Genomic DNA, 17,143 nt, shown 5'->3' with positions numbered 1-17,143 from the left:
ATTAACAAAAATAATTCTATAGCTATTAATTATTCAGATGCATTTGTTAATGTAATTCACCCTAGTAGATAAAACTAAATTTTTGACTAAAATCGGTTAAAATTGTTTTAATCTATCCTAAACACACAAACGAAAATGTTCAATTGAAACGAGTTTCTTCTTCAGAGGTCTCTGTCCTCAACATTCTGGATAATTTTTGAGTTTTCTTGTTATACTTATGATAAAAATTATTAAATGCGTAATAAAAATTACCGGGAAAAAAATCGGCGAGGAAATCATGAGAAGATTAGGCTGTTGTAATAAATACCATTTAAAAAAAATAACGGATCTAAAAAGTAAGCATAAAAAATATGCCAAAAGTTCGATAATTATTCCTTTAAAAAGTAAAGACTCAAATTCACGATTCGTATTTTCTATATTGTTTGAAATATATTGTTATCAGGGCCGGATTTAAGTTTGGCGAGGCCCCAAGCTACTGAAAAAGATGGGGCCCTTATGAGTTCAATTCTATTTATATACACCTGAGGAAAACTGTCATTTTTTATTGTTGAGTATTAACATTAAAAAAATTTCTTTACGTTACATTTTGCTTTGCTGCTCAAAATCCATAGACTTAGAAACATGAAATTATGAAGGTGTGTAGAAAATATACAAGGACTTAGAAAGAAATACAAGAAAATACAATTTGATTATTAGTTTTATTCTTTTTATGACCACCGTTGAAACACTGACTCAATTTTGAGTTTACAACTACTAATGTTTAACTACGTAGCCTTGTAATTTTGAACTCAATGCAGAAGACAAGGGAACTTCTGGATCAGTACCCAGAGGTATTGATTTGTTATGAGAACTTAGTGGACTTTGTGACCCAGACAGATTTAGCATGCACCAGTCACCATTTTATGCATGGGTACTCTTCGGTCAGCTGGATTCGAACTCCCATTCTCATGAACACGAGTCCATAGTCCTCAACCAGGCTATTATAGCCAAACTATTCGTTTATTTTATAGCAGTCATTGAACAGTCCACTCAATTTCGAGTTTCGACTACTAATGTTCTACTCCGTAGCCTCGTAATTTTGAACCCAATCCTGCAAACAAGAGAACTCCAGGATCAAGTATTTGATGAAATTTTTGCCTTCGTGGAGGACGTTTTGATGGAACCAACCCGCATTTGAGTTACATGGAGAGGAAAACCACGAAAGCCTCCGACGGTTAGTCTAACAGCAAGGGGTCTCTAACCCATGATCCGTCTACCACTGAGTATATTTTACGTCAGCACTGTGGTCGGTGCAAGCCGGGTGTAGAATTCATATCGACCAGCAGCCATCACTGGCATTCGAACTCGGTTCACCTCATTCGAAGGCAAATGCTCTATCCCTCGAGTTCATCTTCACTGAGTAATAACTTTGCGGGGGGTACCAATTTTCCAATTTCATTGATTTGCATAAATTTAGTCATCTTTAAAATGTAAATGGCAATCGTAATTTTTGTGTAAAAAAAGGGAAATAGCCGTTTTTCCTCATATCTGCAATGATTAATGAAAAGCAACCACAAGGGTTAGTGAGCAAAGTGAACTAGGGGCGGAGCCTTCTAGTTTCTTAAATAATTGTTAAATTATTAGTTTTACATGCATACTTTAAAAAAAATAAGAAAAACATTTTTCAGTATAAAGAAATAAAAATAAAAAACTGTCATCAGCTGGATTAAAAGCCACGATCTCAGTTTCGTGTTAGATTTCATAATCTACAGCCCCAAATATGCACACCTGCCTTGCGAATTTTTTTTTTTTTTAAATTTAATAAATTAAGTCATTTGGATACTTGACATTCTTGATTTTGTCGAAAATTTCTGGATATGTTTGTTCTTGATGTAAAACTTTTAGACTCGTGTTTTTCTCCCTTTCAATTTTGCGAAAAAAAAAGTTTTTTAAAAAAAATTTGAGGTGTCAAAATAGAAGGCTCTCCTAAATTTTGAGAAAAAATATCTGTTTGCATGCGACAATACAGTACCTTTTATGAAATGTGAATCATGGTACTGACCACACTGAGAAAAAAAAAGTATGGTCAAAACTATTAGAATATAGTAAAATTTACGTTATTTATGAGAACACTAAAATACAGGATAGTTTTTTTCAATATTGATCTGGTTATGACTTCTCATGAAATTAACATAATTTTTTGCCATGCTGTTCGGTAGTAAATGTGTTAAATTTTTTAATTTTATCACGATACCTTAGAAAAGTAGTTCCAAACTGTTTTCTATGGAACTTAATGGTTTTAGAGCGAATTAGTACTTTTTACAACCGGGGATGAATACTTTTACAACTTCTAGTTAGTTCTTTTATGATCTCTGATTATATTTTGATCCAACATATAAATCATATCGTATATAATCTTTCTGTTTCCTTTATTAAATTATTTGAAGTAAAATACCAATTAAATAGAAATGGCATTTTTTAAATGAAAATATATTTCTAAAAACTAAAAGTGTTGAATGTTGATCAAATTAGGAAAAAAATAAGCATTTATAAAATATTACATTAATATTTTTTATCGCACTTTTCAAATCAATATGAAATAACTAAATTCTTTTATAAAGAAAAATGCTTTCTAAATTATAATTTGTATAGCGTTCATAACTAGTTTAATTTCATACTCTAGTAACATATAATTCGGCTTATCTTATTCATTTTCAGCTTTTGTATATGTACCAAAAATAAATTCAAAATTGACTAGATATAGCACAAGGATTGCAAATTTAACTATCGGCTATAAAACCTTATTTAAGATTGTTAATGATAAAACAATGAAAATACTTCATTCCTCTAATTAAATATTTTTAAAAGTCTTTTTTTAGGTTATAACGTTCACAATTATCTTAATAAACTTTAATCGTAAGAAAGGGTTTCGTAGGGGGAAGCCTAAATAATAATTGGGAACCGCTGCCTTAGAGTATGGCATAATAATCACTAATTCGGTTCATTTTATTTTTGACTTTTGCATTTTTATTAAATGTGTGGTAATAAGAGCTATAATTTTAAAAACCTGAATTTTCGATAAACTGCTGCATTGTGAACAAAAAAAAATACCAAATGAATGATTTAAATACCATATATTTTGGTTCCGTTACCAAAATTGTTTTTTTCTTTCTTCTTTTTTGCGAGAAGTGTCGTAATTTTTTCTCCGTGCGTTATTTTGTGTTCTAAATCTTTCGCACTATTTATTTAGACATATATACTAAAAATGGCCCTTAGCATTGAATGTCAAATCCAATCATGGAAATAAGGCTATTTTTTCACACTTTGACTTCTACACTTATTTTAAATAGGTATTAATATTACAGATAAATTTTTTTTATAAAACCAATTAAACTAAGTATACCAAATTCATTTAGAAATAGTATAAGGAATAAGAAATTAATACCTTACTTTTTATTTACATAAAAAGTGTGTATAGTCAACAATTATTTTATATTTTTAAACACTTCGATTAGAGTTTAAAAAGCATCCGAAAATGTAAAGAAAAAAAATTATAATGAGCTTCATAGGGCAGCAGCTCCGAATAAAACTTGCCCCAAGCTACAGCTTATACGTAAATCCGGCCTTGATTGTTATATTTGAAACCCACGTGAATATCAATAACAGCGGAAAAAACAATCTAAACATTACATCGATTAACGGTACAATAGGCGTAAATTAAGCGTGTCAAAAAGTAAAAATACTGTTGCTCAAGAATAAATTTAAAAACGATGAATGAAAATCATTACGGGGATTGAAGTGCAGAATTTTTACTAAAATTTGCTTCTAAAAGGCATTCACTTCGAGATTACTTTCAACTGTTTAAAAAAAAAAAATGAGAATACAAAATTTACGATGCAATTTTTCATCGTATTTTAAAACTTTATTCTTTTAAATTGTTCACTCCTACGCAATCCTGTTTGAACGCATTCATATTCGATTGACAAGAGTAAACTAACTTTCGATATCTTTTGTTTGATTCAAAACAAGGTCTTAGCTCTGCTAGGAATACAAAATACATTGCTGTTAGCTAGGAGCAAATAATTCCTTCTTTAAGAGCAGGAATGGTTGGACCACCTAATTTTTCTAATAAAAAAAAGTATTCACACACTTGAAAATTAGCTACTTTTTAGCACAGAGGCAAGTAAATACTTTTTTCAATATTACTAAGATTAATAGAAAAATCACTTGAATAAGTTACAGTGGGCAAATATATTTGCTAACAAAATTAGCTAGTAAAATCATTGGCGATTTTCTTACAACACACAGATTTTTCCTAACTGGCGATTCTTTTACAGACAAGCAAAAGATATATAAGTGTTGAAAAGTACTAAAAGAAACAAAGGGGGAAAAAAACGGTAGTCAGACAGTATCAAAAGGCTTTTTATTTTTCTTCCAGTTTCATTAAAAAAATTAGTCAAAGAGTCCAAATCCCATGTCGTCATCTTCTGACTCTGATTCTTCTTTCTTAGCCTCCTCTTTAGGTTTAGAATCACCACCTGCTGGAGCAGCTGCAGATGTGGCAGCCACAGCAGATGCAAACTTAGATGGGTCTTTCAAAAATTCTTTAGACTGTAAAAGAAAAATTTAATTAGTCAAGGAAATACTGCCTAAACTAATTTGATTTATTCAAATGATTGGATTTTAGATACCATTTCTGCAGCTTCAAATGTAATATCAGTTTCAACAGCAATTGCAATAAGATTCTTCAAGCCATTCACAATAGAATGAGGAGCAGATGCTAATGTTGGATATCCTATCTCCAATGACACTGAAGCAACATTCATAACACCCTAAAAAAATTATTAGACACATGAATTCAATAAATTAGGAGTAACCATCATTAAGACAAACATCCTCTTCTAGATACCAGGAACATAAAGACTATATGATTGAAATGTTGCGAATTATGTTTACTCATAATTTCACTCAGTAATTTCGTATTATAATAATGTATAAAAAATATTTGTTTATTTTCTCCCATTTTGTAAATTTATTTCTTCACAACAAACAAGATAATTTCGTTTTATCGCCATAATTTGTAAAAAAAAAAAAAAAAAAAAAAAAAAAANAAAAAAAAAAAAAAAAATTGGGTCATTAACTAAAACGTTAAAGAAAACCGAAATCTCAAAATTTAAATACAATAATACAAATTTTGCATAAGGAAGTGCACTATAGTTCATAAAGTCTATTCTTCCATTGCGGGTTGACACCATTACTAGATAACTTCGATGAGATTTTAAAACTCTTCCTTTATTATACGCAATAAAGTGATAATTGTAACAATTTTATTGATTTTTTAATAATTACAATAATTAAAAAAAAAAGAATTTAAAACTCAGCATAAAATTTGATAGTTCTGACTTAGGAAAGCATGTGCTATATTTTAATGCATTATGTTCCATGCATTCTACCTATTTTCGAAGTAAAACATTCACAATAACAGCCAAGTATAGAATAACTAAATGTTTAAATTATAATTATATATTTGTTTTAAATTATGTTATAAATTTACATTTTCCAACATAATTAAAAAAAACGTTCAATATTTCAATCTAAGATCTTTAAATTAAATTAAAACGAATGAAAGTAATCAGAGAATTTAAGCTAACAATTGTTTGTTCAGACAGCCTTTTGGCCATTGATATCATAATACTGCATTATATAGCCAGAGGGTTCTGCCATTTCTGGCACTGACCTAATGCAATATTCGTCGAAAGTATCATCATAACAAACAATTTACATAACAACCTATCCATCAACATTCAAATAATCAATTCATTTTAATTTTTTTGTTACTTAATATCACTAACATTAAATCACACAAAATTTTTAAATACTAGATAAGTAAAATAAGTTATACAGACCTCCATGAATTTAGCTCTAAGATCTTCACTGGTTATGTCCAAAATTTCTGGAGAAAATACAGTGCCGGAATCATATACTTGACGTATTTTTAATCCATAAGTGAAGGGAGAAACGTTTAACATGTTAAGCAAAGTTGCTTCAGAAGCTCCGACTTTATCATCTTTCTTAATTAAATGAATTTCATTCTGAAAAATACATTCAAAATTAACACTAAGTTAATATAATTTTTTAAAAAGTGCTTGACAAACTAATGGATACTATTTATCAAATAAAAATTAAACAGAGAATCATGCTAAGTTTTAAAGCAAAATCCCCTGAAATTTTGTATAGAAAAATAAAAAAATTTCAGGATTATTTATTTTCTTCAACCTTTCGGTTCAGAAAATACTAAACTCCATGAATCATACAAATTCAAACTTGAAAGGCATATTTAAAATTTATTAACAGAATTGGAGTGATTAACAAAACCTGGAGGAGAAAAAAAGGCCCGAGAGTTGTGGTTATCAAACTAAACATCCATTTTAATTCTTTGACACCACAACTTAGGCAGACACAAGATAAGAGCCGAATAGATTAATAATTATTTGTAAATTTAATATCATAATCTTGCATTTAACTCTTAATAACAAGTAAAGAAAGCAGAATACAATAACTTCAGTTGCTAGTTTTTCATCCTAAGTTTAATCATAGGTTCTAGCTTTTCATCATTTCAACTAACACTTAACTAGGAACAGGCATTTACTCTGTGACTAGTGCTGTATGACGCAAATTACTTCATCATAATAAAAACAAAAATTTGATTTTCATTGGGTCAGCTAAAAGAGATAATCATTAATTGCATCATTGCCCAATGCTATCATCATACCCAAATACAGGGTTGCCACAGAAAAAAATGAATAAAAGATTCTTAAAACGACTAAAATTTATTAAATGTCTTAATGATTACATACCACGAACCATATCATGATTTTATATTTAAAAAATGAGTATATTTGCCCACACTTTTAATTACTAGAATTCATTCAAAAATACTTTTCATTAAAAAGAACAATCCTAGCCTAAATTTTTTTTTATCGATTGATCTAGCTCACATATATGGTGAAAAGTGATTACTCAAATTCGAAGTTCACACATTATAAGATTGTATTAAGTTTTTTTGCTTGTTTTTTTTTTTAAATCAGGCAAAATTTCATAAAAATAACTGTTGAAAAAGCAATAAGGAAACATAATAGACATAAAATGGAACCAGTGCAAGTTGAGGGCATTCAAAAGAAATGACTCAGAGCATACAAGCTGGATACAATGAAATACACGCAAGTAGGATACAATGACAACCTCAGTCGCTAGTTTTTCATCATATGACACTAACACTTAATGAGTAACAGGCATTTACTCTGTGACTAGTGCTGTACGACGCAAATTACTTCATCACAGGTATAATCTGTCTTAAATCAAAACAAAAATATGATTTTCATCGGGTCAGGAAATAAATGCATAATCATTCATTGTATCATTGCCCAATGCTATCATCATACCCAAATAACTATGTTTAATGCTATTAAATAATCTAACAAATGTATGCCATGCTAGGTATAAGTTCTGTGTAAGATTGCTGGTTATTGCTGGATAAACTGTCATGTCACAGGCTTATTATTTTACTATTGAAAATGACAATATAAAACATTATAAACAGACTCCAATAAACTTTATATACTAAGTGAAGTGAAACATTCCCCTCGGATTGTTATAGTAAAATTGAAAGAGATAATATTAGTTCGAGGACGAGTCAACCAGCAAACAATGTGTATATAATCAAAATGTTTTTAAATTGAACATGTGCTGATATGTTAATTATTTAAAGATAATTGTAGACGGAAAGTCTTGCTATCGACTACAGAAATTTTTGGCTGAAATTTCATGTGATCACTGAACATGATTGATCATGGTTTTTAATAACTAGTCCTTAAAGCAATGTAAATACATCCCAATGAAATATCTATTATGGGGGAATAAATTTCAACTCAACTACTCAATAAAATATTTAACCTATTGGGTCAGGAAATAAAGGTATAATCACTATATCATTGCCCAATGCTATCATCATACCCAAGTAATTTTTTAAAAACAAAACTGAATATGCTAGATTTAAATAAAATACGTATGCAAATACCTCAGATGTCAAAGTATCATCATTATACACTAGCACATTTGGAGTAGCAGGCATTTACTCTGTGACTAGTGCTAATACGACGCAAATTACATCATCATAGGACTAATTACACCAGTTAAATCATAGAAATTAAAAGATACATGCTATTGTTTTGATCCTTAAAAGACCTACCAAGATTTCAATTGTTCCCTTTGAAATTTTAGTTGGAATTTGCAAAGCTTGGAAGAAAGAAGTCTTCTCGGGACCCAAACCAGTATTCTGTGGTTGTAAGATTACATCACAAGGAGCAAGAGCTCCAGCTCTGGCAGGAGCTTTCACTTTATTATCCATGATCTTATCTCTAACTTCAACCAAGTCTTCTTTGGTAAAAACAAAACCAACATTTCCACGGATGTGAGGAATGATCCTAGAATAATAAAAAAATGCTTATTATATATATAGCCTACGGATTCCGCCATTTCTAGCTTAACGAATGTAATATTCATGGAACAATAGTGTTTAGCTTTCTCCCCATAGCAATCAAAACTGGATACAAGGTATGATATAAAAAGTAATTAGACATATTTGACAACAGTGCTTGCTAGTACATATTTAAGAACCCAAATATGAAAACACACATTTACCTCTTTCCTTATTTTTGAACAACTTTGATTTTAAATAAATAGTACATACTGTCTCAAATTTTACTTCGATACATCAAAAATCTAGCTAAGTCATCTAATGAACTTTCAAAAATTATATATTTCATCCATTTACTTTTTCAATAGGAGCATCTTTAATTTTAACCTAGATTTAATCAGTTAATGCATTTGATTTAATAGTCTATTGACTCCACTAGAGACAATGAGCACTGAAAAAACTATTAATTCAAAATCACGAAATGTTTATACTTTTGGTAAAAATGTAGATTATCCACTCCCTTGGCACTATTATGAAAGTTGCAGATTTGTGGTGTTTTTATGGACCCCCCCCCCCAAATAAAACCAAGTTAACATGGAAATTGAAATCTCAAATTAGAAAACTCCTAATTTTCAGGACATTTGACTAATTGAAATAACTAAAAAGTTCAATAAAATATTCAGCAGGGGTTGGGTTAAACTACACTTCAAATATATTTTTTATGTAGTCATCATTGAGGATTAACATCTTTTGTTCAGACAGCCTTTCGGCAACTAATTTCAAAATATTGCACTATATAGCCAGCGGGTTCAGCCATTTCTGGCACTGACCTAATACAATATTCATGGAAATAATCATCATCACAATCCTATGCAGTACCAATAGATTTAGAACTAATACCAATAGATAAGAATGTACAGTGGGTGATCGGCCAACGAACACTTTCACAAAAGATTTTTGTGTTCGGACAACGAACAGATATTCGGATAATGAACCGGAGGACAAAATATCCGGAACACAAAATAAGATCACTGAAAGGAGAAATGTTTAAAGCATGTTTAGTATTGATAATTACTAAATGAAACTTGAATTAACAATGAATTTAAAGGTCATTCAATAATTATTATTATGACTAAAATCAATCCTGAGAAAGAGAGAAAAGCAATCGACATTGGACATGTTCTTCAACGCCCTATAAGCAAAAAATGAAAAGGACTAATTAATATGCAAGACTATATGTACGTATTATTTTTTAAAAACTTACTAAGAAATCATAAATTTTTTAAAATTTAATTTTTAGGGTCTCCAGAACGAATTAATCGGTTTCACATAGAAGTCTATGGTGAATCGATGATTGGTCAACGAACAAAGTCCTGGAATGGATTATGTTCGTTAACCGATCACTCACTGTACAGTGTTTCTCATCCCTATTTAATCTGAGAAATATTTTAGTTTTTTTAGTGGACAGGGGAGGTTGTAATCATTTACTTTGAAATTCACATAACTTTACTTTAAAATAAATTATATTCTAGCTGATTATCACTTATACAATTAAATAGGTAAGTTAATTGATGGCAACTTAAACATTACTAATGTAGTCATGTACTGTACTGTCATCAAAGCAGCAATTATAGGTAACATCAAATTTTCAAACGATGTACAGAATGATGCCAGAACTGGTCTGCAGTTGAGAAACCAGGGCCTACACTAATTGTGTATTATAAGTATTCTGTTATTACAAACTAAGATGAAAAATTATTTAATCATAGAAGACATATTATTCAATAAATTCTTATTGGGTCAGGAAATAAAGGTATAATCACTATATCATTGCCTAATGCTATCATTATACCCAAGTAATTCTGAAAAAGCAAAATTGAATATCCTAGATTTAAATTAAATACTTATATAAATACCTCAGATGTCAAAATATCATCATTATACACTAGCACATTTAGAGTAGCAGGCATTTACTCTGTGACTAGTGCTAATACGACGCAAATTACATCATCATAGGACTAATTACTTAAGAATCACACACATCATATACATGCTCATAATATTCTTTACGTAACAGGGGTCTGTCTAGGTTTTTCAGAGAGATGCCTATTTTGTGAAAATTTAGACATAATTTGTGAAAATTCAAAAATTATATTAAAAAATTAACACAAAAATATGGATTTATCGTTTCGTAAGGGATACAAAAATAAAAAAAGCATTTTGTAAAACTTCTTCCTAAAGTTTAATTTGTGAAACTACAGCTAGTAAATTCAGCCTGGACAGACCCCTGCGTAAGTACCCCAGATGTCATATCATTAACACGTTGAATGCCAAGCTAACTTCACATGGCTTGTCTGCCTGGCCAAAATTATTTTCTTAGTATGTATTGCACTAAATTTTTCAAACCATTTCAGTAACGCTATGATATAAAAAAATTTCTGAATTATGTGTTTCTAATAATCTTGGCGTAGCGGGTCAGTGGTGACCCCCGTGGCGCTATAAACAAATAACTTAGTGTCAGTCACCAGAGACCTCCATGGCATTCAACATGTTAAACCTGAGTTTTCAATCAGTCTTTTAATCCCACCTTTGAATAAGCATAAGTAATTTTTCTCATGCAGTGTGACTGGAATACACTTTCTATTCGAGATACATTTCCTATTCATATATATTTACATTTAAAATTAATGAGTCAAATTGTACACTCTTTTGAACCTTATATATAATGTTAACTGGTAAAATTCATCCAAAGATTTTGAGCTCAGACAGCTGATTAGCAAATAATTTCACTTTACAACATCATATGGCCAGGGGGTTCTGCCATTTCTGGCTCTGACCTGATGAAATAATCAATAAAAGCTATCATCATGGCAACTTATTTAAATCTGGTGCTTGTTAAGAATAAAGGGGAAAGAAAACCCACCTACTTCACTTTGTATTGAAATATATTATAATTGTCTGAAGTAATTGTGACACAGAGTGAAAATCCCTAAATATTTTATGCGCAAAGCTAAAGATATCAATTTATATACCATAATTGTTCCATTTTTAACATTCTTTCTTAAATTAAAATTCGTAATTACTTACATCAGTTGAACCAGTTTTAAGCTGCGAAAAATAATCACCTTTTAATTGTAAATGACATTTTTTTTGAAGAAAAAATATTTTTTCACTATAGGAATTAAGAAAAAAAGGGGATCACATTCGTTTAAATTTCCATGCACAAAACCCCTTAGCAAGTCAGAAACAGGGTGCATAACCAGATTTTTCAACAAAAAAATAAGCACTTTATAAGCATTCAATTTTTTTTATTCACTTTCAAAAAAAATTAAAATAACCAGGATCTGTGAAGTTATAATAAAAAAAAAAATCTTTTCTATCGCTTAAAATTCTCAGTTTATGTGCATAAAATTCAAAAACATTTTCACTAACTTCACATAATCATGATAAAATAACTAGTTTCTGATATATATTGCAGAGAAAATTTTGTAAATCATGCATCTTTGTAATTTAGAACAGCAATCGACACGGCAAAGAAAAAAAGATAGAAAATAAAGCCCTTTTTACAAATCCCAAGTAATAGGCTTTTAAAAAATGTAAATCAATAATGAGCACCTTTAAAAAAACGCAAAGCACCCTGAGAAATTGTCAAATAGGGTATATATAACATTCTTAATGTACCACACTTACTTTTCCAATGCTGGATTATTTTCCATGTGACCTCTTATGGCCTTTCTTATCATGGTGTTCTTCCCCATAAGCAAGATGGCATGCTTTCGCAAAGACAAACGGATCTGTTGCATTTGTTTAGAACCGACATTGTCCACTCCAACAATGAAGCACTTGGGGTACTCATCCAAAAGTTGCTGAAATATTTAAAGAATTAGATGACTGAAAACACTTTAAAAACAAAGACTTAAAAAAAGACTAAACTAATACTCACAACTAACTTAAGAAAGTAGTTGCTTTTCCAGGTTGCTCTGTCCTCCCTGCCCATCGTGTAGATCAAGGATTACTCTATTCGAGTTTAAGGACTAGAAAGAAAAAGAAAAAAAATCACAACACAGTTGACTTCCAATTAAACAGAACTTTGGGTATTGATTTAAATATCGTAGACAGAACTTAAATACAAAAATAGAGCCAATAAAATACAAAAATTAAAATTGGAAAAATTAACTAAAACAAATATATTCCATTTCTGATAAAAACCTGAGAATAAGGTTTGATTTTTAAAAGTTGTTTCAAACAATAACAAAAAGTCAAACATTTTAGAATAGCAAAATTATAAAAGTTCTTATTTTGACAATACTTATTTTCTTAGGAAAACAGGCTTCAATGTAAAGTTTTTAAATAAGAAATTACATGGGTCTGTCTAGGTTTTTCTAAGAGGTACCCATTTTGTGAAAATTTAGACATAATTTGTGAAAAATTAAAAATTATATTAAAAAATTAACACAAAAATATGGATTTATCGTTTCTTAAGGGATGCAAAAATAAAATTTTAGGAAGAAGTATTTTGTGAAACTACCGTTTTTCAAGTTGAATTTGTGAAGGTACCGCTAAACGGTAGCAAATTCGGCCTGGACAGATCCCTGAATTATGATAAAAATAGAAAAATGGAAGATTTTACGTATAATAAAAGCTTTAAGTTACAATTTTCAATCCAACAAAAAAAAAAGAAAACCCTCAATCTTCATATAAACGAATATTTATACTATAAATTTTTTAAACTATCCAACTGATAGGCCAAAGACAACTTGGCAGGAATCTGTCAAGGTTTTTCTGAAAGGTACCTATTTTGTGAAAATTTAGACATAATTTGTGAAAAATTAAAAATTATATTAAAAAATCAACACAAAAATATGGATTCATTTCTTAAGGGATACAAAAATAAAATTTTAAGAAAAAATAATTTGTGAAACTCCTAAAGTTGAATTTTGAGAAGGTACTGCTAAACAGTAGTAAATTCAGCCTGGATAGGCCCCTGCTCAGAAATTGCCATTTAATAAAAATTGAACTAAATGTGAATTAATACATGTACTAAAAAGAAATATCGATAGTCAAACAATACTAATGTAATTTGGAGAAACCTAAATAATCACAATATAATGGGGAAATTTCTATAATGTGATCTGTTGCACCAACAATTGCCAATGTGACAAATTTTTCAATTTAAAAAAAAAAAAAAAAAACAAACAAACACATATAGATGTTTGCCAGGGGTGGCTATGAGTCATACATTTCAAGTTTGTACCTTCCAGCTTTATCTGTTTCTTGCAAACTGCTGCTCAGAAGTTTTAAGACAGCTATTATTCTGCCACAGATCACATACAGAAACCTCTCATAAAAGTTATTGAGGCCTATGATGCTTAAATAATTTTGTTACGAGCGATTACTTGAAAAAAATATTAATCTTTAGTACTAAAATCCACATGAAATGGTAGTAATTCTTCTATGAGAAAAGTAATAAATCGTCTAACTATTATTGAAACTAATGATTCCTTATAAATGTTAGGATTACTAATTGAAACAAAAAATAACATTCAAAAGAAAGAAATAGTTAACGGCTTGATACTGACTTTCGAGCATGAATGGACTAAAGATTTAAACAGTTCTGACTTCATCGATTCAATTTTTTTCCCCTTACGGAGAACGGATAATCAGCCGGTTATATTCTCTTTAATGAGACTTACTTTATCGATTAGCAGTATTAATCAAGCTTGTAATAAGCTGAGTACAATAATAAATTGATAAGGAATTTCATTTAAAATGTGCAAAAATCAGGAGAAATCCATGTAAGTACACAGCTATGATTTTAATTTTAAGACGTTATTGAATTTATATCAAAAGAAAATAAAGTCTCTAAAAACAAAATAGAAATGATATAAAAGATTGATAGTAAAACTAATCTTATTCAAACTATTTCTGAGTTAGAAAATCTAACGTAATTTATGTCCCATCGTATAAATTAATGTTTTCGAACCTTATTAAGTTTTAAAGATAATAAATAATTTATATATTTTAAAGTATAATTAGCATAAATCGCTGTGACATTTATTGAAAATAAAAAATTGACATATTTTAAAAGATTATTAAAGATAACGATTTCTTCATAAAATCTACTTACCAAACGACGATGATAATTCACGTTGTTATGAGAAAATAACGTTTATTTCTCTTCCCGTGGAGAGTGAGTTGCGTTTAGTTGAAGTTGCTGCTTTTAGGAAATGATTTTCTGCACTATTCTCGCTGTATGTGCACTGTTCTCGCTGTACCTCGTTCATTTAAAAGGTTGCAATGTTTATGTATTTTTGCAGTTGGTGAGAAGAATTTGTATGAGTCTAGGATTACGGTTATTGAGCAAGAAATATTTTTTCCTTAGAGATCCTGTATCTTATGTAGCTGAAATATTAATGGCAGTTTTTTTTAATTACGCTGTTCAGGGTTAAAGGAAAATAATTAGTTATCATACTACCTGGCAAAGTTTCCCATAAAATTTGCTATCTAATCTAGCTTCAAAATCATGATAAATGTAAGACACTTTTCCAACAGGCAGCAGTTGAGTGTGTGTGACCACTTTATTTAGCCTGCAACGGAACAGGGGGTGCATAATATTAGTCTCCTTTAAGCTGTTCTACTGTTAAATGCTCTACTACATGATCAGGTCATCTGGCTACCTAGGCAGGGGAGTAATCCTCTCTTCAGAGGACCATGTCTTCAGTTCATTCTCAAGACATGCTTCGCTGACTTTTGACAATAGTCTGTTGTGCAGCTCTAGTGCTTAGTAAATATGGTACTACCAGAGTTCCCCCCAGGATTAAAATAGGACAGACTTTTTCCTCACAGAAAAGTGTGTATTTAGTTTGGATAAGGCACTCACCATTAAAATTTATCAAAATGTATATTATATAATAACTAAGTGGGATCCTCAATTTTTAATCAACCCTCTTTTGCTATTTTAAGTGTTTATTTCACTAAGTAGTTGTCGCTCATTATCAAAATAATTAAAGGCAAGTTAAAGGACAATGTAAAAATTTTCTTCAAAAAAAGTAAATTAAAAAGTATATAAGTAATGAACAACGTAATAGATCTTTTTGTTTAAGTTTTCATACTTTAAATTTTTAGATTTAAAGGTGCATTTTTAAGTAAAAAGGTATTTATGTGAAAATGGTAAAATTTAGTATCACTAATGAAATTTTTACCAGTTTAGAATAATCCTAACAAAGTAAATATTTGTAATAGTAATCAGAATTAAGTTAATATAAAGGTGAAACTAACTTTTTAAACTATATTAAGTTTATATGTTTAAATTTAAGCTAATATTTATTGCTAAACAATTGTACTGATAATTTTTAGATTTTAAATATTTTTCAGTTTCTTGAAAAAAATACTTTTAAAAAAAATCACAACTCGTGTTAATCTGATCTAATAGTATGCCATTTAAAAAATTTATTCCGAATTTTTTTGCGTTTTAGCTAATCTCATCCCTGAGTTTAGAATAATCCTATCAAAGTAAATATTTGTAATAGTAATCAGAATTAAGTTAATATAAAGGTGAAACTAACTTTTTTAACTATCTTAAGTTTATATGTTTAAATTTAAGCTAATATTTATTGCTAAACAATTGTACTGATCATTTTTAGATTTTAAATTTTTTTCAGTTTCTTGAAAAAAATACTTCTAAAAAAAATCACAACTCGTGTTAATCTGATCTAATAGTTATGCCATTTAAAAAATTTATTCCGAATTCTTAAAATAAAATTTTATGTGACTATCTCTGTCTGGTGCCAAATATCGTGTGGATTTTAACTATATAGCAAGACATCATAAAATAAAGTCTTACTAAAATGAAGGTACAAATGAAAAGGTGAATTTACACCTTGATGGTGATAGAGGAGCAGCCTAACTGTCAGAGCAGATGTGGATAGGTATATATTCAGATAACCTATGTCTAAGCATATCCTGCAGCAAAAGATTATAGCATAGACCTCAGCCTGAAAAACAGTGGAGTTTGGTATCATCATTGAGCAGTAGATTCCAGCCCCTGATTTAAGACCAGACCTTGATCCATCTGTGTAACAAACAAGACAATTGCCCTTAAGCCACCGAGGCCGCTCATCTCTAGTAGGAAAATTGATCTTGGAGACGACGAAACGAGGTGACCCCATGACAAGTGCTTTGAAAATTACTTCCATTAACCAAGGTGCGTAAGACGTATAATTGTCCAGGGGTGTTTGTGCTCCTGGGATCGTCATTCAAAAGGAAGTAGGAATAATAATGAATTATTTATTTTGATCTGTGTAATTTTGCTTGCTTTGAAAGCTACAGGGCTTCAAGTGCTGCGCATTTTGCGCCAAACCGGTATATTTGCGCATTACTGCGCAGAAACGGCATTTTATGTTAAATCTGCGCCAAAAAATTTTCGGGGACCAACTAAACATTGCCAAATTTCAATAGCATAAGAAATTTTTTTTTCTTGTTGATTTCATCGTTATTGAAGCATGTCTAAGCATATCCTGTGCTTCGTCTTTGTCAATGGCAAGCTAATGGCCTTCTTGCGCTATTCTATTTATAGATTAGTACCATGATCTTTAAATTAACTAGAGGACCATCCACTAAGTACATATTTTCATGTTGATCCTCAGAACAGCCAAGAATCACAAAGCTTCAAACTTTCCATCTCCCTTT

At 30.0% G+C, this 17,143-nt stretch overlaps 1 protein-coding gene across 5 annotated transcripts; it reads right to left on the bottom strand.

Moving 5' to 3' along the window:
- Nucleotides 1-4,383: 4,383 nt before the first annotated feature.
- On the bottom strand, nt 4,384-14,787 carry LOC107455197 (ribosomal protein LP0). 5 transcript variants are annotated; one of them, XM_043050037.2, is made up of 7 exons: nt 14,583-14,787; nt 12,399-12,489; nt 12,146-12,321; nt 8,228-8,462; nt 5,886-6,071; nt 4,671-4,811; nt 4,384-4,590 (listed from the first exon to the last, which is right to left on the bottom strand). In XM_043050037.2, exons 2-7 carry the CDS (start codon nt 12,450-12,452, stop codon nt 4,432-4,434), a joined length of 951 nt encoding a protein of 316 aa, XP_042905971.1. In that variant the 5' UTR covers nt 12,453-12,489; nt 14,583-14,787; the 3' UTR covers nt 4,384-4,431. The 5 variants fall into 5 exon arrangements, with proteins under 5 accessions (XP_042905971.1, XP_071038617.1, XP_071038614.1 ...); XM_071182516.1 differs by having other exon boundaries at nt 14,439-14,590; XM_071182513.1 differs by having other exon boundaries at nt 13,695-14,583.
- Nucleotides 14,788-17,143: the final 2,356 nt, after the last annotated feature.

Source organism: Parasteatoda tepidariorum, chromosome 6 (assembly GCF_043381705.1).
Source record: "Parasteatoda tepidariorum isolate YZ-2023 chromosome 6, CAS_Ptep_4.0, whole genome shotgun sequence".
NCBI lineage: Eukaryota > Metazoa > Arthropoda > Arachnida > Araneae > Theridiidae > Parasteatoda > Parasteatoda tepidariorum.
Note: the sequence above shows the minus strand (reverse complement) of the source record. Positions and strands in the feature narration are given on the sequence as shown.

What these genes read in the sequence shown, in the direction of transcription:
- LOC107455197 (XM_043050037.2), bottom strand. Translation starts at nt 12,452, where the DNA reads ATGGGCAGGGAGGACAGAGCAACCTGGAAAAGCAACTACTTTCTTAAG. An exon ending in AGGGAACAATTGAAATCTTG is followed by an intron (nt 6,072 to 8,227) that starts GTAGGTCTTTTA and finishes TGTATTTTTCAG; the next exon opens with AATGAAATTCATTTAATTAA. An exon ending in TTAGAGCTAAATTCATGGAG is followed by an intron (nt 4,812 to 5,885) that starts GTCTGTATAACT and finishes TAATTTTTTTAG; the next exon opens with GGTGTTATGAATGTTGCTTC.